Source organism: Haliaeetus leucocephalus, unplaced genomic scaffold (genome assembly GCF_000737465.1).
Source record: "Haliaeetus leucocephalus isolate CR32 unplaced genomic scaffold, Haliaeetus_leucocephalus-4.0 Scaffold141, whole genome shotgun sequence".
NCBI lineage: Eukaryota > Metazoa > Chordata > Aves > Accipitriformes > Accipitridae > Haliaeetus > Haliaeetus leucocephalus.
Window position 1 is genome coordinate 1,768,423 of NW_010972577.1, and position 22,252 is coordinate 1,790,674.

At 35.0% G+C, this 22,252-nt stretch overlaps 1 protein-coding gene across 2 annotated transcripts in view; it reads right to left on the bottom strand.

Moving 5' to 3' along the window:
• The window catches only part of ANGPT2 (angiopoietin 2), a 43,330-nt gene that overhangs the window by 3,531 nt on the left and 17,547 nt on the right, over window positions 1–22,252 (bottom strand). Inside the window, exons 2-8 of one of the 2 annotated variants that reach the window (XM_010561071.1) lie at window positions 17,212–17,367; window positions 14,986–15,107; window positions 13,106–13,338; window positions 12,546–12,548; window positions 10,656–10,783; window positions 2,441–2,542; window positions 1,756–1,922 (exon numbers count right to left, since the gene is read on the bottom strand). In XM_010561071.1, the coding sequence (XP_010559373.1) occupies window positions 1,756–1,922; window positions 2,441–2,542; window positions 10,656–10,783; window positions 12,546–12,548; window positions 13,106–13,338; window positions 14,986–15,107; window positions 17,212–17,367 (911 nt within the window). The remainder of the gene's footprint in view (window positions 1–1,755; window positions 1,923–2,440; window positions 2,543–10,655; window positions 10,784–12,545; window positions 12,549–13,105; window positions 13,339–14,985; window positions 15,108–17,211; window positions 17,368–22,252) is intronic. The other variant, XM_010561070.1, reaches the window with a different exon arrangement.

The window sequence follows — 22,252 nt, forward strand, 5'->3', positions numbered from 1 at the left end:
GCAGTGGATGTAAATTGAAATGAGGGGCTCTGACTGGATATCAGGAAAACATTTTTCACCATGAGGACAGACAAGCAGTGGAATAGGTTGCGCAATCTCCACCTTTGGAAGTTATCAAGACCCAAGTGGATGAAGCCCTCAGCAGCCTGGTCTGACCTTACAGCTTTGAGATCAGGAAGTTTGACTCAAACTAAGTGCATTCTGATCTCAATTTTTCTATAAATCTGTGAAATTTCAGTTTTATGGCTCAACTCATAATCTTTCCAGCATTCAGAATGTATTAATGTTTTTAATGTAACGGAAGATGCTCTTAATTGAATACTTTCTTAGGTTTATTCTCTTCATAATGTTAAATATATTCTTTAAACCACTGCTTTTTATGATGCATTCCATGTTTGGTTGCATATTAAAATAAAGTATCTATTTACAGACAACCATCTTAGTTTTCAGTAATTATTTTTTAATATTGTAAATGGACAAGGGTAATGACCCATTTTGCAAAGGTTGCCTTTATAAGTATTTTAAAGCATTACTTTAAAAAAAATCTCTGCTGTAGATTCTGACTGTTTCCAGATGAAAAAATATTTGCTTTGGAATTGAGACAACTGTATACTACAAAGGCATTAAGATCTAACGTTTGGGGCCGGGGGTGAGGAGGGGAGATGCTGATAGTTTTGGATTGCTTTGCATATAAGATTTGAGTTGAAATAACAGCATCAGTTCTCTCAGGTGTCAGATTGACTTTGTTTACAACAAATAGTGCTAGAAATCTTAGAGGAATTCATTTTAATTTAGACAATTTTTCCGTCCAGTCACCTAAAGATCCCTGAATCTGTAAGATTCTTATGAAGAAACATTTCATGGACCATGTAGTAGGAAAGCATCTGTTATACTGTAGAGACTCTAGTTTCTTCTATAACCAATTGAACAATATCTACTGAATTTACAGAGAGCCTGGACAATGAAGTATGAACTCCCCATATATTTCAGCTGTGGCCGATACTATTTCAAATGTATAATACTATGATAATATTTATTTATATACAAAATATTTATTTAAAATGTATATTATTTCCTATTTTAACCAAATATGTAAGAAGAAATTGTGAAGCTTTACATTTTACGGAATGATGGGCGCTTAAGTAATAGGTTCATTAAATTCTGGTGTTCAAATTGACATGTTTGTTGGGGGGTGAGACTGGACATTTGCTATTAGCTTCATTTTCACAGGTAGGAGAGTTATTCTTTGAGAGTCCAAGCCAGTGGGTCACGGAAGGAGAAGGTAGCATTGCCTCAGTGTACTCTTCATGACAACAGACCCAGCTCCTATTAGCCACTGGCTTAAGTGGAAAATCTCCTTGCAGTATTATTCATCTTAGTCATCCACTTTCCAGAAATGTATTTATTGTGGGAAATCGGGATTTGATAGCAACTGCAGAGAGGTTCCTATTGCCCTGAAGACTGTGCGTTGACATCTGCTATATTGGCACATATATCCTATCTTATACCATACCATCTCTTCACCTTTGTGCATCTTGTGTGTTACATTCACCCAGTGTGCACTAGTAAAATACACATTCTCTCCATTGGAAAAAAAATTATTGTTTTAGGCAAGAGGTGAAAAATGGAGGAAATATTATTTTCTGAGTGAATTGAAAAATAGTCATAATTTTTATGAAATAAGGTCATGAATCTACACAGTCTAGACTGATTATTATCAGATCTTTTTTATTCAGATCTGATTTTTCCGCTTACCTGTATTTTAGTTCTTCACTTGCTAGAGAGAAGTGGTCATACAATGAATATGCTTCATTTCCTTCCCAGTCTTTCAGTTGTATCTTAAGAACGTAACGCTTCTGATTAGTCAGTTGAGAGACAAACTCATTTCCCAGCCAGTACTCCCCAGCAGGATCACCAAATCCCTGTAATTCAAGTTGTATATTTAAATAGCTTTGTTTTGGTTTTTTTCTGAGTTTGAAATGATCGCTTTATCAGTTTTTAGGTTTAATAGTTTTCATTCTGTCAACTAAGAATTTTACTGTGTCTGTGAGGGTTATAGATCTGTAATATTTCAAAAAGTTAATTTCAGCAAAGACAAACTGAGGAATTTGAAATTGTGAATCAATATTACTTAGTAGATTTGGAGCAGTTTCTACTGTTGCCACTAGAAACACAAATATAAATAACTCAAAAAATGTGTACATATCATGGAACAGTTGATTAAAGGAAAGTGAGGTTTCTCTTTAAAAACAAACATCACACTTGCAAGTCTGCTTAGGCAAACAACTTGTACTGCTGTGACATTTTCTAAATGAACATCTAAGGACAAAGACAACTTTTTAAACCTGCTTACATTCTAAGGATGCTATCAGTGTAACTTTATTATATGAGATTTCAGAGAATAATAACCAATATTAAGGTTTCAGAAAACATCGTTTACCATCTTGTACTCTCTCCATGTCCGGTGGAAGTCCACACTGCCATCTTCACGTCTCTGAATAACTGTCCAACCTCCTCCACCAGTTTCCATGTCACAGTAGGCCTACCAGAGGAAGCGTGTAACAGCGTAAGCCCATGCAGTCATGGGAAAACAAAAACACAAAGCATGTACTTCGCATAATTCTATATAGTGGCAAGTTTTAAAGTGTCCAAATGCAAAATGTGCATTAACCTAAAAATGCTGGGTTTCATAACTTTCATGCAAATCCGTTGTGGTTGTCCACAAAGAAATGGGATTCCTCAGTGGATATCAGGCTTAACAGAACACAAATGACACCTTGAAAATAGCTGATAGCTGGTGTTAAAGGGAGAAAAAAATGAATGTAGATTCTGATTCTGTACTTCCCTCTAGCACTGATATTTTTGTGAGTTTCCCGATGAAATATTTCCCCTAAAAGTTGTTTTCACTTCTCCATCTTTTTTGTGAGAAACCCATTCAAATTTCCCATGGCTTGTCAGAGTATACATACTGTTAAATTCAGGCAGTGAGCAAACTGAAATATGTTTTTATTTCCACTGTCATTGTTCAACGCCTTTGCAGATGTTCTGACCCCAAAGTTAAATCTAAGTGTAGAACAATTAATTATTATCTGAATGTTAAATCTTGAAGACATGTTATTATACAAACTGCGATGAATATATTATATTCTAGAACAAAAAAGTAACAACTATCAGATGTTTCCATATATTCATAAATCGTCTTTGATTTTACGAAGTTATTGCTAAACATTCGAAAGGATTAACACGTAATAGGCAGTTCACTGAACAGAGTTTTAGAATACCCAATAAAGGCACCCCTGGCACAGTAAAATTCAAATTTATAGGTGACTTGTTCAGTCAATCTCCTTCTACATTAAAATAGAAAGTGACTGATTTAAATAGAATTCTGGTGTATGTTCACTGTAGTGGCAGAGATAAAAGGTATTACTGAAGGTGCCAATACACTGGGGAGATACTGATGGAAAAAAAACCTTTTGAAAATTTAGATGGAATTTTTGAGTGATGTTTGGGAGAAATAGGTGATAAATTAACAAGAAAGTCTTGTGAATATGTGAATATTTAGGACCATTTTTCTTGAGAAAGGATTTTAAATTGTTGCATCTAATTCTGCTTTTCTGTAACTAGCAGAATTTAAAAGTGTGAAGTCAGTGGAGTTAAGCTGGTGTGAAATAGTGTAATGAAAGTCAAACTGAAATCAGTATCTGTTTAAATTGCATGTTAGTACTGATATTAATTTTAAGAAAAATCTTAAATTTCTTGTACAAGTATTCCTGTCTGGAGAGTTCACAGTTAATGCTTTAGGGTCTCTCATTTGGAAGTTTAATATTTAATTTTTTTACCACTTTCTGCCAAGATACTGAAGTTCTATATCCTCTTCAGAATTATTTCACATCTTTGAAAAGTTATTAAATTATAGTTTGAGGATTAAACTATGTTAACTTCTAACCTGTATTCTAGATCTTCCATCAAATAAGTGAAGTTGCATCTTCCCTTTCAGTAGTGAGGCCAAGATTTGGCTTCTTACACTTTGATAGGATATTTCATCTGTGCAGATTGATTAAAAGAAACCACCTAGACTGGAGTGTTTTCTTATGAATTTTGATGTTTCCTTCTTTGTTTAAAAAAATCTCTCAGTGATATTCCTTCTTACCTAACTTACTACTGCTGCTTGTCACAATATGCCTATAAATGCCCCAAATCATGACTGAATGACACTGAACCTGTATGTCTTTTTCATCCTCTTCTACAGGAGACTGTCTCAGCAGTGTTAGCAGACAGCAGTTTTGAGTTCTTCGAACTGTTAGACATCCTGGAAACTCACTAAAAAAGTGGGACTTCAGAGAAGCCAGAGTTTCCTTCTGTCCTGTGGCAGTGTTTTGTGCATCTTCTTAGGAAGAAGAGCATGCTCCTTACTAAATTTTCAATATAGCTGGCTCTTTTAGGGTTTGCATGTATTTCTGTGTATGTGTATGGTACATATGTTATACACACACATATATTTACATGCATCAAACAGGGTATTTACAGTGCAAGCAGTGGCATATATACTGTTTAAAGACTTTTGAAAGGAAAGAAAGCCCTTAGAGCTGCAAATAATAAACATATTAGTGTTTCAGTAGGCTGTAACACATTGGAAATCTGAAGCAGATACTGTATTTTGAGGTTGTATCTAGACTGTCTGTTCAACATCAGAGAATCCTGAGACATTCAACTGGAGATTTTTAGGAAAGATAAAAAAAGAAAGAAAAGAGTTGGATTAGGGATTACTTGTTAAAGTATGTCATGTGAATGGAATTTAATTGAAAGCAACTTTAATTTGTACTGATGTATGCAATTCCTTGCACCTCATAGCCTGTTTTTTGTTTGATTTTACTAACCTCTGTATTTAATGACTGATAAAGATTTGGTAATAGCATATAAATTAAATTTAGTAAAAATAAAAATTGCCTTGAAAAGGAAAGGTTGAAGATAGGGTATTGTAAAAGATGATCAATCTGTTTTAGAAAGCTAATTCATGGGATGTTTAATGCCTATGAGAAAATTAATTTCCACAGGAGGCTATGAAGAGGGGTACTAGGGATGGGCTAAAGCAGATGCAGATACTTTTTATTAAGCATCGCTACAAGTTAAAATGCTGATTTAACAGTGGTCAAATATCATTGGCTGTAGAGAAAGTTGTTGACTCTGAAGCTTCACCCCCTGAAAGGACAGTATAAGCAGCCAGACTGAGAATAGAAGTGTTTCACCCTTCTCTGAAACACGTAGTTTTTAACCACTTACAGAGGGAGGCCAGATATTAATTTACATGGGCCACTGGTCCAGTCTGATATTGCTATTGTAGACGTTAGTTGATGGTTTTGAATGTTACATTCAATTTCCTTGATGCCTATCATCTAAATATCAATTCAGCTGGAATTATTACTTTGAAGATATAAATGCTTTAAAATAGCACTTTAATTAGTTCTAATGAGATGAAAATATTCTCAAACAGTGAATGACTGTGAATGTCTTACATAAAATGTTCCTGTTACAGCCAGTATCCATTTTGTATGTGAATGGTAAGACAACTAGCTTTTATAGACACTATAGACCTTTGGGATAAATGCTGGGGTACTGCAAATTTGTTCCCGAAGGGAGAAGCAATTTAGTAGGAACTGAAACACATAATAAGAAATTGAAGAATAGAAGTCTATAAAAATCTCGCGTAGATTTTTCTTACCAGTAATGATTTTATAAAGTTTATGTGAATTTGGGAGTATAATTTTTCCACACCAAAAATTTCATGTCAGCCATCTGTAAGTACTTTTAAAAGATGCCACTTTTATGGCCTTAGGAAGGGAAATCCTTTTCTTTCTTGGGTGGAAAGTGTGGCACAGGCAACGGGAATGTACTGGTTACATCATCTCCTTCTAGTGTCTTAGTAACTGTTTTAAAAGATGAGATTATTGCTGTTTGAGATTTCAGTGTATGGTTTCTAAATGCTGTACTTCGTGGTTGCACACTTGCTCCCCTGAACTAGCTAAGAAGTGAAAATTCTTTTTAGCACCTATTAGGTAAGCATCATACAGCAAAATGTTTTGCTTTCAGGCTTGACTGGCAATTCAGAACCCATCTTTCAAGCCCTCACACATGCAGCTTTGCTTATGAAATCATTCTTTGCTTTCCAGATCATTTCCCTAGAAATCAATTCTCTGACTACTTACTGTAAAACTAGGAACTTTAAATTTACATACACACTTGATTTTTCATTTGGGAAAAAATAAAGTCAATGAAGAAAAATGGCAGTAAAGATTACAGAAAGAAAATTAATGAAATAAGTTGATCTATTTTTATTACTCTTTACTAAAAATACTTAAGTGAATGATGTATATTTATCAGTAATTTTAAGGAGGGAGATGGGCTATTCAGTAAAATGAAGATTAAGGAAAAGATTTGCTTAGTTTAAAATAAACACAATAAATTGCTGTGTCAGTCTGCAGAGGGAACAATTTCTTTATGATGTATGTGAAAGATGAGGGGAGAGGAAGCATTTATTTGGACTATAACTTCTTTTTTTAAAAAAAAAAATCATCATTCTCCAGTAAAATGATATGCATGTAAGGCCTTCTCTAACACTCATTACTAGAACAGAACTCTTCTGACCTTTCAGCCTAGCCTAGGTTTTATATTCAAAAGGAAGAAATGTAACATTTCATAAAACTAATAAAAATAGATACCAAGATTAGGCAGGCAGCAGGAGTCTTCAAACAGATGCCAAAAAGAATAAAGAGATTAGCCTCTTAAATTACCACAAATTGGCAGGGGGAATATTTGATTCATCTTGTGAACTGCTTCAGTACTTACAGTTCTAGCAGCTGCAGCACTGTGAGAGCCAAGGTCAGCTGTTTATGTTTTTCACCTTCAGCTAAAGATCAGTGCTGTAGTTTTGAAAATGCTGTAATGTACGTGTAACCAGAAGTAGCCCCCTTTCCAAAGATGATAGGCACGTAAGCTGTGAGCAGTCAATTTGACGTCTTCACTGTCTAGGAAGTTGACTTTCAGAGCAAGTAATTTTTCTTCTTTTTTCTTGGATATTTGGGGCATAAGTGTTTTCAGACCTACTTTCTGAATGAAGATCCACTACAGTTCTTATACAAAAGCAAGTGCAGTTGCCACATCAGTGCAGTGTCCCTTTGCATCACTTCTGGCTGTCGTCTGAGCACTTTTGAGTCATGATGCTCAATGATTTTGTATTCTGCTACCTCTAGCTCCTAGAGATGTGACTAGATAAGAATTGCGGTCTTAATTTCCTTTTTCCGGAAAAAATAACTACACGTGTGGTTTATAATGTAATTTAACCTAATACCAAAAGAAAAGACATTGTCTGAAAAAGACAGACAATGTAAAATTCACAAAAAAAAAAAAAAATCTGACCTCGTACTGTATCGGAGAAGCTATGAAGCTATGGATATGCTCCTTTTTAATGTTTGGGGTTGGAAACAATTTGTGTAGGTGTATTTTAAATGTAAGGTCCATGGCATGGGCTGCTTTTGAAATGACTAGCTAGTTGTCTGGATGATCACTTTTTAGGAAAGTTATGCCAAACCATTTTCTTGGTAAATTCAAATTTGCCCAAATCGCTTTCTGCAAGAAAGTTTTGGTTAAAAAGGCCTTGGCTTGGAATGTGTGTCGGTTCTGGGACAAAAATTCAGCTCAACAGGGGTGAAAATGGGGAAGAGCTTAGCCACTGCTTCAGCCACTGTTTTAAGATTCGGGGTGATTCATTGGCAATAGTTGTGATTAACGGCTGAGCTAATATATTAGGCTCATCCAGACTCAACTCTTCTGCCTGGCTAAGACCAGGAGAGGTTAATTGGTTCAGGTGACTGCTGTAAACATGAAGCTATCGACTTGTCATGGGTTTGCCTCTGCCATTTTTCCTTGTGTCAGCAGTCTTTTGCTGTTTTTCCTCAGTGTTTTTAAAAGGACTTAGCTTTTGTCCTAGTGCAGAACAGGAAAGCTTGAAAGCTTGAAAATATTAATGGAATGAAATAATTGTTTTCCACTCAGCTCTCGTATGTAATTCTTTAGCTTTGGATTATGATGGGAGACAAATTAGTAAAGTGGGATCAGTTACAGATTACACAGAAGTTGTTTATAAGCCTGTTGGGAGGTCAGAAGGTGTTACAACAGGAAAAGACAAAAACATAAACAGCAGCGCAGCACTTTTGGCAAATAAAAAAGGTCATTCTGTTTCCTGGTCCGTGTGGCCATCCACATCATAAACAGTTGAAAACGTTGTAAGGTGTTGATTATCCCTAAACCTTCACTTCTCCTGACAACTCCTCTTATGCATTTGTATTTGTATAAAAAATCTGCATCAGATTAAAACTTTTTAGTCTCTTATTTTTCATGTCATATAGTAAGTAAAACCTTCACTGTCTTTTTAAGTGTCTTTTTCATTCTATCTGAAGTGGGCAGAATAAGATTGAAATTCTTTAATATTATTAAAAGAATTACTGATTTAATTAAATTATTACATTTTAACTACTTTTTTTAACCTAGTCAATTACCAAAATGGGTATTTTTGTTAAGTGATTTAAGCCTCCATGTTCAAATGTAAAGCATTTCATATTTTATAGTCTAGGAAATTTGTGACTGTACTTTTGTTTCAGTGATAGAATATTTTAGTAGGTTTTAGTTTCGTAGAAATGTGTGTTACTCTGGCTTCTCAGATCATATAAATTGCCTAAACATTTATGGCTTTGAAAATGCAGTGCTAAAGTTTATGACAGAAATTTTCATTCTGTAATATAGCACGCACTTGTGCCTGCTTTTAGAAAATATGTATGCTCTGTATATTATATTTGATAGTAAAACTGAAACCAAAGGTAAAAGCTTGCAACAAGTAATATTAAGACATTCAAGGAATGTAACCGTTCCTGAGTTGTCTAACAAAGACTGCTGCAATCTCTTACTTTAGAGCTGCAGTAGCTTGCATTTCTTTTAGCATTTAAAATTGTGAATGTAGATATCGATGCTATTTAAATACCATTCTGCTTCATGTGTAATAAAGCACTTTATTGCATCTTATGTAACTAATTTTCTTGTGAAACAGATGTATTGACTATAGACTAGAGTATTCCAAAGGAAAACCAGCCTCTTTTCTTTTTATTTTTCTCAAGAGAGACAGACTGCAGATATCATCATTTCTCTAGATATCATCTGAAAAAATTGCAGGATTTATGTATTGTATTTTATAGAACTTACCAAACAAATTGCTTATTACCTTTAGTTGAGAGCTTTGTAACAGTAAAGATCACAAAGTCTAGCTTGGGCTAGATGAAGTTCTGGCACTTCAAAGACTAGTCACTGCTGAACTTAATTTCTAAACCTTCACTATCAAGACTTGCTTTCTCTGTCAGAGTTTTACCAATTGCTTTTCCAGATGGGGCCTCATTTTTCTCTGCTTTTGTACATTTTCTGTTAGTTTTTTTTCCCCTAAGTATTTCTGATATAATAAACTAGAGCCTTAGGAATTCCATAAAATACTTCATTTTTTCCAAGGAAGCATCTACTATATGAAATAATTCAATAACAACATTAGAAAATTGTTTAATGTTTGTCTAAGAAATATATTAAGCATTTTTGCTATGTACAAATGTCCCTTAGCCTCCTCAGCCTGCTGTGTCTGAAAAGTTGGAAACAAACGTTCATCATTTGAGCCCCACTCCTCAGAATGCTCAGTGCAGTTTTGGTTTTTTATCCTCACAATCTGCCTGGGACTTTTCTCCCTTTCAGATTTTATTGATTGTTTCAACTGAATTATACTATCTGAAGCTCTATCATTTTATTTACTGCAGTAGACGGAGCATCTGTCAGGCATCCAGTGTTTCATCCACTGAGTGCCATTTTTAGCTGAAGGTCTCTTCTATAGAGGTATGATGTATTGCTTTAACTTAAGTGGACATTGAAGTTCATTTCAGTTAAACACACAGGGGGAAAAAAAGGTCCACAGAGGAATTTAAACTGATCTAGTGAAACCACTGCAAACTCTCATCTTTTATTTAAATCAGAGCAGTATTTTCCTGGAAAGTCCTCTCTGTTACCCAGTGTCAGTTGTGCTGATCTAATTGCTAATCTAATTGTTACACAAATGCCCTTAAAACTGCATAACAAAGAACTGGAACCCATACATGAGTCCAGCAGTAGTAGATTGCTTACATGATTATGCAGCCATGAGTACTCTTCCATGCCCCTGATTTTACCTCCTTTTGCCACCTGAGGGGACTTGGGTATATGAAGCAACTAAGAACTTAGAGGAGGCAGGAGATTGCTGATCATGCAGAGCAATTGTATTGGAGTTAGAGATTTTATAAAGAAATTACAGTACTATATTGCTTTAATTGCATTAATTATGTGGAAACAAAGAATGAGATTCTGGCATGCTGAAGTGAACAACAAACCACTTATTCATTTCAACTGAGCCAAGATTTCACCTGAAGGACTTTCTTCTTCCTGTGAGACACTCAGATCTGTAAGTGATGAAACGCTCATAAAAAAACATGTTAAGTAATAAACTTCACTCTTAACTAGCCTTTAAAATAGCATATTTACCAGATCAAATAACTTTTTAACACACAGTATGCCTAGGTAGCACTTTATAGCCACACTACCTTCTTTTCTTGTACAGTGTTTGGAACTGTTAAAGTGTAGATTCCACTTGTTGTCAGTCCAGATTTGAAAGCTTCAGCACAGTCTTTGAAGCTGATTTGCTCCTCTTTAGCTATGAAGTTGTTCTTCGCTGTTAAAAATACAATAGAAATTGAAGGCATTAAGAGGAGATGAATAAAAGTTAATAAGAAGCAATTAATGATGTAATCAGCTTAAAGCTTTGCAGTTCCGAAAAATATGCCTGGTCCTGAAAGAAATGACAGATCAAGGTATTAATTATATGTGTTGTCACTTTATATTATTTAGAGACGTTATTCTGATACGGGCATGGTTGCTTGATAGGTTGAAAAGTGCTGACACTACTATGTGGAATAAGACAACTTAGGACGTAGCATCTCATGCAGTTGAACAGTTTCTGCTTCCATTCATTGCCTTTGCTTGACTCCTACATCCATTACAATCTCTGCATGCATTAACTACTATTACAAACATATCTAACTAGTCAACCTATTACATTAATAATGACCTTTGGCCAGCACTCTAATATTGTGAAATCTAACGTAGGAGTTGTGATATCTAATGTTAAGTGTTATGAAGTCTTTTATAATACAGCTGACTGGAATAACTACTCTTACAAAGTTTTAGCTAGTTTTTTTGCCCCTATACTGAGCAGAAACAACTTTGTATGTACCAAGCTCAGCCCAACCCACTGAGGAGACATCCCTTCTGGAATTCATTTGTGTAAAAAATACATTTTAATATGGCTAAGCCTTCTTATTTTACAGAACAATCTAAGGCTCATCTTTTCGTTCAGTTCTTTGTTAACTATGGAGGTTGGAATTTCCTGGCATTTCGCCTGTGGACTGATATTTCATATTTGACCCTTTTGGAATTGGTTCTGTGTATTTTCCCTTTTAATTTAATCTAACAAGCACAGCCAGTTAGTACAAAGTTTTAGGTGCCATATAAAGACATGCTTATATTACAGTTGTTTATTATGTTCTTTTTAGCTTGCTTATTCATTATTTACCTGTTTACATGCTTTGCCTTAAATATAAAAATAACACGTTCAGTTTTAATTGCTTTTCCACACTCTATTGTTTGTATACTGTCTTAGAAGCTTTCCCTGCTAATTTTGTCTTTTTGGCAAACATTCATTATTTTTTCCACTCTGGGTTTAACAGTGTTGTAGCCAACATGACTTTGACTTGTTTACTTATTTGTGCACTAGCATAGCAGATAACATCAGTAGGAACATGTACAGCCTTGGTAATGGTATTTAAGGGGATAGTGTCAGTTATTAAGACAAAAAACTTGGGATTTACTTTGTTTAGAAAAACCTAAAACATCATATCATTTAGGGCACTACTGAAAGCGAGGACTTCTGAACGTCCTTTTCCTTTTTTGTGATCCAACTTATAGTAACGTAGCATAGTCTGTCTATACTGTCTTTTAAGTTGCAATGACAGCTATTTTAAAATCTTCCTAGTATTTAATTTTAAATATTTTTTTCAGAGATTCTACATTCTTGTGTATTTTCCACCCTGGGAACTTTACAGGCAAACATTCCAGATTCTTTACTTTTTTATATACAACAGCTGTATCTTCTTAATTTGTCAAAGTTCCGTATCAAACATAAAATTCAAGGTAAAGAATTCGTTCATTTGTTTCAATCCCATTTAGCCATAACTTTCAGTTTATGGTTTGTGTGGGTTTTTTATGGAGCCTGTGAATCTGCATAAATTTGGAAGCTATGCTCGGTGGCTACGATTTGTTGCAGGGCTGTCAGGCATTTCGGGGTGAGATTATTGCCTATAAAATTTGCCAGGCTGAGGGATTTTTAGGATGAACAGGAAAGCTTCAGTGAAAGACTGGAGGACTTTGGGGAGTACCTGCTGCCCTGGGCTGGTGCGTTCTGTTGTTTGGGGCATACATAGGTGCTAAAAATTGGGCCAGTGCTGATTCCTTTGCCTTTAATAGCCACTATAATTTGTCCTTTCTTTGATCAACTCTGTGTGCACAGAGCAATGAGAGGTGGCAGAAGCAAACTTTGTGAGCCAGGAAGAAAAACTACAGGCCTACATCACGCAATCTAACCAAGATATATGGTCAAGGGAGCGTATACTGCCAGACGAATGAATGCCATGTGAGATGAATGATACTTGGCATCTCTGTATTTTGTTGAACCGCTCGAGAAGTGGGCAGGCAAACCAATATAAACCACAGAAGATGAACAAGATGTTGAAAAGAAACCACACAAATCTTGTGGTTGTCTACCCCCCCCCCAAAAAAAATTGTTAATTTATTCAGATGCAGAATTTAAGGCAAAAAAAATTATACTTTTTAAGAAGCAGAAGTGTGGTGAAGCTGGTTTTAAGACTTTATAGGTAATAAATGTACACAAATTAGGGAATGTCACTCAAGTGATATAAGCATGTCTGCTTTTACTTACAGTTTGGTGTAGATATCATAGTAAGCAAGTTATGAACAGTCTCCATCAGGTCATGTTGCTGTTTTTGCAGAACTGAGTTGTTCACTGTAGCTGTAACTAACTGTTTTTCTAGTTCTTCTATAATAGAATTCTGTCTGGCTACTAGGACTTGAAGCTGATCTTTTTCATCTTTTATTGACTTCAGCTGAAGTGTGTGCTTGTCTTCCATCTCAAGAACTCTTTTTTCTAGAAAGCTAAATAAAAGATTACAATTAGGCTCCCCAGAAACAATTTTGAGCTGATGTAAAGAGAATCAAGCCTGTTGCAGAAGTTTCTTTCTTCATAAGTACTCAACTTCATTCTCTGATGCCATGCATGCAGTAGAAAGCTAAATGAAAGCTGAGTTTAGTTTGATATATATGCTTTAATTTATTATAGTAGTACATCAATAAACAACATTATCTACTATAGTCTGTATTGCAGGCTTTTAAAGGGTAACAATTTGGTGTTTGATAATTCAACATTGTGAGAGGAAAGATACAGTGAAAGATTTCATGGTTTTACCCTATTAAAAGATGAAACTTATTCAAAGATGAACCTATGAACTCTTCAAATAATATTCAAATTATAATAAAATATATACTTAACTTTAATACATGTTACAGCATTAAGACAGGGAACCGTGCAAATAGTTACTTGAAGATGTGTTACCCATCTCCAGTTCTGGAGCTGGTGTGAGTACTGGCTGGAACATTATTTCATTGGTAGTTGTTCTGATGCAGACTCTGAGAAAGCTGAGGTTAAAAGATGCGTGGCCAGAAGGGAGAAGTTCACCTAAAATCCATTGCCATTATTGAAAAAAAATCCTGAAACTTATAATTATGTTTCAAGCAGATTAGCTCAATGTCACATTGTCTTTTGTTAGGTGAGAAACAATGCTTTTGTGTTTATGTGGGTTTTAAAAGGGTAGTCTAAAGTCTGCTGAGTTCAACACAAAAAAAAAAAAAAAGGTGTCATTTTAAAATTCAGTATTTAGTTTGCTTTCCATTTGATAAGGATGCTTGTTTTATTAAGCTGGTAGATAAAACCTTTAGGGAGCATATATAAATGTAGTAGAGTAGTGAACAAAAATGTCAAAACACGTCTCCTGGGTTTTTAAGCTAATTCTTTCAAAATAAAAAGCACTTTGCACATATGGTTCTCATTGAAAAACACGGCTTTGAAGGAGAAAACTTACTGTTATTGCTGCTTTTAGATTTCTCTGTAAACTATTTATTGCCAAAAGTAAAATAAGCCCCTGGTGATATGAAAATGAAACTAGCTGGAAAAAAGGTATGAGCCTTTGGACAACAGCTGAGTACAGAAACTGGTAGGAGTAATAGCTGGATATCGGTCTGAATTTCAAAAGATTGACTAGTAAGGAACGTTGAATTTGAGCAGTAGTTGCCTTTTCTCACCAGGTTAGAAAAAAATTGTGGCAATGACCTGATCGTGTATTAGGATAGGTGTGTACTATATGGAAATAAAAGTTCAGAGATGTGGTTGCACCGGGTTAGTTTGAGTCAGGTTACAAAATCCGCAACTTCATCTAGGTAAGTCTAAAGAAGAATATAAATTGGCTATAACGGAAGTGCTGAGAAGTATTTCAGTTCTAACCTTAAGTTCTTCATATAAATGAGAACTTTAGAGAGTGAAGAATTATATATAAACAGAACACAAGAAGAATAAACCTGCATGATTCTCTAGGCCTTTAATAATATACGACCTTTGTAATGAGCATAGCTGGGTGTGGGGAGCTTCTGTACAAGGCCTTATTTTCCTGCTTGAGTACATTTGTTTCTAAAACCATCAGAAGGACACTTCAGGGAATAGCATTTTATTGGGTTGATAAGCAAACTTACCTGTTTTTTTCTTGTAATTTAGTTATCTCATTGGTCTGATCTGAAATCTGTCTTTCTAGTTTGTTTGTTGAAAGAGAGTGTTCCAAAAGCTGAAGTTCAAGTCTGGTTGTCTGGTTTAATACCTAAATAAAATTTATAAAAATATTTGGAAATCAAGATACTTTTTAAATAAATTGTAATTTCTTTATGTTGTGAAATCATGCAAATGTCTACTTAAGCCTATAATTAAAAAAATATTTTTGAACACTTAATTTGGGCACAAATGCTCATAGAATTAGAAAGAAGACAATGACAGAGTTGCACTAATTTTGTTGTTACACTACCATATATCATTGGGAATATTTCAGTAGTTTGCTACATTTCTGATCTATGGATGAGAGTTGCTGTGTACTTTATTTTTGCTGTCATACCTTCCCCTCTGTTATGATATTCTAATTTCATTACTGGAACTATTATCGTTGTTGTTCAGAGAATAATTTAAGTTGAGTTGCTTTCTCAATCTGGTGTAGAAAGTAAGTACTTTGCGTATCTAACTGGTTGAAATCTTGGCCCAGTCCTAGATAGTTCCCTCTTAGCTATTTTCCTTAATCCCAAATTATATTTTAAAGTGTTTATCAGGTGAACCACACTTTTGTTGATTCATTCCTTGCATTTTCATGTTACCTTTTCTATATGCATTGTTTACTGTCTAAATTTATTTGCATCTTTAAATGAAGAAATGCAGATATTAGGAAACATGGAAGATACTTTTTGGTTTGTATTGGGTTGCATTACATTGAGGCATGTTTTCTAGAAATATTTTCTCATTGTTTTAGAACAGCTTTTTTTAATTCAGCAGAATTTGGCTTTCCTTGGCAGGAAGAATTGATTACTCATGTCCTTCACGTTAAACAGTCATTCAGGACATGATTTCACACTTAAGTGTAATTGAAAACTATTGCCAAAAGTAAGTGTCCTTGAGAGAGCAATTGTTTGGTTAATTTCCTTATTTTGTTAATTAAGCCCTTAACCCAGTCACCAGTAATTTCAAGCAGAGAAGGAAAGTTACAGTGATGATTTTCTTCCTCTAAGCAGAAAATAATTGAATAATTTCCATAAAGACATTACTGTGAATGAGTAAATACATTCCCTTAACATAGGCAAAATACTGGGCTCCTGAATCATGCAGTTAGAAAGTTGAATTCAGTACGCCTGTGAGCTATGAACTATCAGTTTATCAAAGAGTTCACAAAGGCTTGTTTTAGGTTAAAAAAAGTAATTTAATTCATTGGATGAATTCTACAGATAGTAAAACGTCTAACAAGGATTTTAGGTTTTGCATGCTATTTACATTATATAAAATGTTATGTGCTGCATGCTTTATTCATTATTTGTTTGGGGAATTATATATCTGAATTTTCCTACCGTGTTAGCAAAACTACAAATACGTACCATTGTACATCGATTGGACTTGTCCTTATACCATATTAAAATCTGCATTCTATTTCACATAATGTCTTATTGTAGTTAATGCTTTTCAATTAAAGTAATAATTAAAGATAAATACATTAATTTGTTTAAAATTATTTAGAAAATAATATGTACAGTAGGCAAGTTTACTTCTGTGTGAATCTACTTTTCTAGTAGCCTCATCCTAATCCCTTTTTTCTTGATTCATATCTGATTCATTTATTTATCCCTCTGTTAAATAACAATAATTGTGCTGGAAATGAATTTATAGTATTTGTGAAAACATTCATTAAAAAGACCCATTTTTCTTGACAAGAAGTTTAAAAAAAAAAAAAGGCAAATTTAAATATAAAAAAGGAATTAGCTTGGTAAATGGAACAAAGGCAGTTTGAAGGAACTCTCTTTTAGCTAAGATCTGGTGGCGAGAGGTGAATAATAAACAGAGATATACAATGAGGGTTGTAGAAAAGCATACTAGTACCCAAGTGATGTTTGGATATAGTATAGTAGGTTTAAGTACTTTTATCTATAAAGATGAATGTAACAATTGTCTTGCCAGACATACTTCAACTCCTGCTGTAATGGAAATCTTCAAGAGACAACAGTGGAACTCTGTGTTACCAAATACGAATGGTTTCCTACGCTGAGTAGAGCTGTTGATTGTAATGATTGACTTCTGATTGTTGAACTGAATAGTGTAACACTAAACTGTGTTAAATGTATAGTGGTAGGTGTTTGGGAAGCAGAAGCATTTTTAGGTTGAAATTCATTACTTACTTGTGCTTCAACATCTGTTAATTTGCGGGTCTGTTCAGCTGTTTGATTTAGTAAGTTTGTGCCTATTTCAATCATTACTGCAGTCTGGTTCTGCACTGCAGTTTGCTGGATCTCTACCATTTCTTTCTTCATACTGTCTTGGATGTAATTCTCAAGCTACATGGGAAAGGAAAGAGAGAAGATAGTTGCATTCTTTAAATGTTGGGGGGGGGGGAGTACAGTAAGCCTGCTGGCTGCCTTGCTAAGCAAATTTGTTCCTTGTCGTTGTCTGTTATGCATTTATGTGAAGTTTCCCAATGTTAAGCTCTTTGAGAGGAAGGGTGAACATGACAAGGAATGTGTGGCCACCCATTTTCTAAAGGCAGGAACGGAGATTTGCAGGAGGTAGGTCGAAGGCGCGGCGGTGGGAATGCTTGCGGGCACTCGGAAGCTTTTCTGCCTTAGTGCTCCCACCATCGTCACCGTCAGAGGAGCTTCACCAGCTTTGGCAACAATGGGAATTTTTTAGAAGAAAAAAGCTTAGGAGTTTAGTCGTCTTCCTGTATCTAGACTTAAATATTTTCAAAAGCATTTTTCATCATGTGACTAGAAGTCAGGGAAAAGGTCTTTTAACACTGTTATGTGCGCGTTTTTATCAGAGAGAATTTCAAATAAAGACATGAAACAGTAGGAAAACTTATAAATACTTTAAATGCTTAATATTTAGGAATGCAAGAACTGTTTTACATACTTCATTCTAAAGTCATTTCTGTGTCTAAATGAATAAGGCTTTTTTGGTAGTCTTTTTACAACAGTACACTGCTTTCAACAAAAGCAAGGAGAAAATAAGTAGGAAGGAGAAAATTCAAGTAACCTTTCATGAAGTCTTTCTTTCCATGTATCTGGATTACCAAAAGCAGGCTGATTTTTCTCCATGCTTCTTTAGTATCATTTTCTCAATAACTTTGCAATTATTTCATATTTCTTTCATGAGTCATTGCTTATGTTTGAACTCTTAAAAATCCAGGCCATGTGATTTTTTATATTTTTTTTTGACTGGGGAAATTTCTAGAAATTTCTAGAATCAAACTTCTACTTCACTCCAATATTGTTCTAGCAAGAGAACCATAATCATTTTGGGGCTTCATGCTGTACCTCCAAAAAGGATGCTAGCTAATAACAAATGCCTAGAGTCATTTAGCACAAATTATAAAAAATCACCAATTCCTAATCTAAGGAAAATGGCTGATATCTTGATTCTTTAAAAAATATTATTTTGATAATGCTATCTTGATATGAGTAATGGCTTGTTGTGAGGAGGAGCTTTGGACATTATTGTATGGCTACTTTCCATATCATTGAAGAAAAAGCAGCTTATGATTTAATATTCTATCAAACCACTGCTGAGATCTAGCCATTCCACTTCTGAACAGCTAAGGATCAACTGGCAGATCAATCAGCTTGGAATGTTTCCCCCTTAAACATTACTTGAGCAAGGACTGGATTTTTTTTTTTTCTGACTTCACAGTTGTTTTTTAAAAGTGGCAAATGAAGAAAACGGGGTGTATTAAGTTAAAACCTCTAAAACTGGATGTATATTCTCAGTTTGAAGTAAGCATTACTCTTTTTGTCCGGTGTGACCAAACTTCCAAAGCAGTAGTTGTTCACTCCATTCTCCCCTTGCAGCTGGTGAACTGCAATGCACAACAGCTATTTCAGATCTGGCACGCGGTTTGACCCACATCTCCTATTCTGCTGCATAAGTGTACTTACTTCTCAGGTGTACCACAGGGATTTAAAACTAGCTTTTAAACAGCCTTTAGATGCTCTTTGCGTAATAACCTTTTAGAATACCAAAAGTAAGCGTGCAATCAGCTGGGTTTTGGCATGATAATTTAACAGGGTTATCTTCAATTGCCATCATACTAAGCAGTTAAGGCTGTTCCCTATTCACAGTTCTTAAGTGTTACCTTTTGCTTCTGGATATTCCTCATTTTCAAAAACTTCCCCACCCAGAGACATATCTAATTTGACCAAACATGTTGGAATTTTTTTAAAACTTTGGTGACATCTTTTAGGTCACCTTCTTCTTTTCTGCTGAACTAAGATCAGTGGCTGTTAATTCTGTAGTAATGATAAGACATCTTTGGTCCTTGATGATTAAGCTATGAGATGTCTGAGTATAGTGATAATTTAATTTAAAAAGCGGTGCAAGATGGTTTTTAGTGCACCATAGTCCAAGGAGATGTGCAAAATTCTGAAGGCTTTTATATAGATAAAAATAAGTAAATTTTCACTAAAGTTAGATGCTGCTCCATGAAGACCAAGAACAACAATTAATATATGTCCCTCTGAAAAGGCTAGAAATCTGGGGATTAAACAATCTATATGAGTCCAAATTAACTTTAGCAACTGAAGCTGGAGAACTGGACATCACTATAGACAACTTGGAAAAGACCTTTGCTCAAATGCACCTCTATTAAAAGAAAATGAAGGGAGATCTCCAGAACACATTTTATTTGCCTCAGTACCGCAGTCAAGTATTGTAATGCTTTTATAAAGATTGAGGATATGGCCTCGCCTGGCAGACTCAATGCACATCTGCAGTTAGAAGGGACATGGGGTTAAAAAAAAAGACATACAGAGAAAAAAAAAAAGTGAGACATCTCAGGTATCAGAGAGCTACCATATGAGAAAGCATTGAAAATATTGCATCTTCTTTAATTTAGAAAAAGGCCCACAAAAAAAAAAGAAAGAAGGCAGTGACTAGATGAACAAAGAAAGACTGATCAAGAGCTTTGTTTCTTTCATAAAGTAATTGTGGATATTAAACCTCATTCTTCAAGGTTGGTTCCTTGTTCACTAGAGAGGGATCAGAATGAGAATCTGAACAAAGTCATCTCTGCAAATAGGATTACAGAACTGCATGACTTCTTTGAAAATGTTATCACTGAGTTATTCCAAAGCAGACTACTAGAAAATGAGTTAATTCTGGGCTTAAAGGTAAGGTAAACATTTTACGGTAGACTAATGTAATTGCCCAGTTCAAACACCCAGCTGTAAGGTTGCTCTGATTACAGTACACAAAACCTGCGATTACAATTTGAGGCATCTGGTGGTTCTGGTTGCCAGATTTTTATACCCCTTGTTACTGTGCTTGCAACCTTAGAAAGCAGTTCTGTTTGGACACACAGATCTGCATTTTCATAATTTATCTTATCTGAATATGTGTAAGTATAAGCCTATCTCCAAGTATCTAACCTCTTTCCTATCTCATTCATGTGATGTATTCTAAACCATTGAAGTATTCTTTTGTCTCCAGTTTAACAGTTTGTCTTCACATCCATTTTTCAACTTAAAATATTAAATCAGTAACTTAGGGAACATAGTATTTGTGCTTACTTGAAAGCATGAAATATGAACATCAAACATTTTTAAGATTTAAAGCCAGTTTCATGATCTGGTTTATTTATGTTTATTTAGAGCAACATGAAGCATCAAAATGATATTGATCTATCAAGTGGCTTTGGAGCTTCTTGTGGGGTTTTTTTTGCCTAAAAATCCTACAAAGCATGATTACATAAACCTCTCTGTTCTTTCCTTCATATTCACTAATCCTGTCCCACTTCTGTGCATTCTCTACATGTACACATCATAAAATCTCTTTTCCTGACCTGAACCAAGACATGGACTCATCTCTCTTTGCTTATATTCCCTTCTCTCTTCATCATACAATGCAAAATTGTGGAAAGGACTTTTTACAACTACATTTTGTAATTTTTTTTTTTTTAGTGGCAGGTGCTTACTTTCGTCTTTCTTTGAAGATGAATAAAAGAATTACTTTCATCCAAAATGCCCATCATCTCCCACTGACCTTAGCGAGAGCAGAACATATTCCCATTGCATACTCCCGGAAAAGGAGGCCCTTGTGTTTCCCTGAGAGGGAGGTGGAAGAACTTTCTCAATACAGGCTCCAGTTAAGGCAGCCAAGGCTGAGCTTCATCGACAACACTGAGGATTAGCAGGCATTTTGCAAGACTGCAGTTCTTTGGGGCACACTTCTTTGTCGAGTACTATTCATCAGCTCCTGCCAAGGAGCCTCCTTCCTTTATAAGCAGTAGCACACTCAGAATTTCTGAAGAGGGGAGAATAGCTCGGGTCCTTTACAAGAGGGAAGGGCACAGGAATGAAATGCTTCAGTCCCCATCCATGAGTCGGGAAGTTTGGCAGTTTGGTTTGAACAGCATGTCTGTCTTCTCCAATATTTTGCTCAGATGTGGAAGGTGCAGCAGGGATTATTTGCCAGATTTCTCCTTTGCCACATGGCTAGTTATGGGAAGACAATTTTTAATCTCTTTAATTCGATTAACAGCTGGTGTATAAGGCTTGTGTTGATATATGTTAACCTTGATTACATGATGGTTATTTTGGACAAAGTAATTGTCAAAACCTAATAGCTGACTGTTACTGATGCATCTTCTTTCAGAAATTCTACTTTTGAGGGAGTAAGTCAATCAATGAATCCTATCTTAAGGAAATTGCAGGGCAGAGGGAAAGAGGTATTAATACATTCAGATTTGAAAGAAGGACTAGTTAGTTGATAGCATTTCAGTGAATCTTCATGGGATTTTTTCATGAAACTTCCTATTTTTTCTGAAAGACTTTGGCTGGCATGTATTCTTGAAGAAAGTAAATATAAATGAAAGCACAGATGGGAAGAAGCATGTCTCTTAAAGAATGCTTAAATTGCAAAAACAGCTAGGAAAACTGAAAAAATAATTGCACAATTAAAGTTTGTAATATAGTTATGGTATTTAGTCAGACAGAATTCTCTAAGGTCATCAATTTTGGCCTGTCATGCTTTATTATTTCAAATCATATAAAATCATAAAATTTGACGAAAGTACTTTAGCTAAGTTGCCAAAAGAACAAGGACAGATCAATCATATTGGAGCACATTCCAAAACATTGCTTTTATAGCCAAGATTGTCTTTTTTTAAGCAAGCTTTAAATTGGCAAGAAAGAAAAGACAACATGTAGAGTATGCGTTAAAAGAAATTTG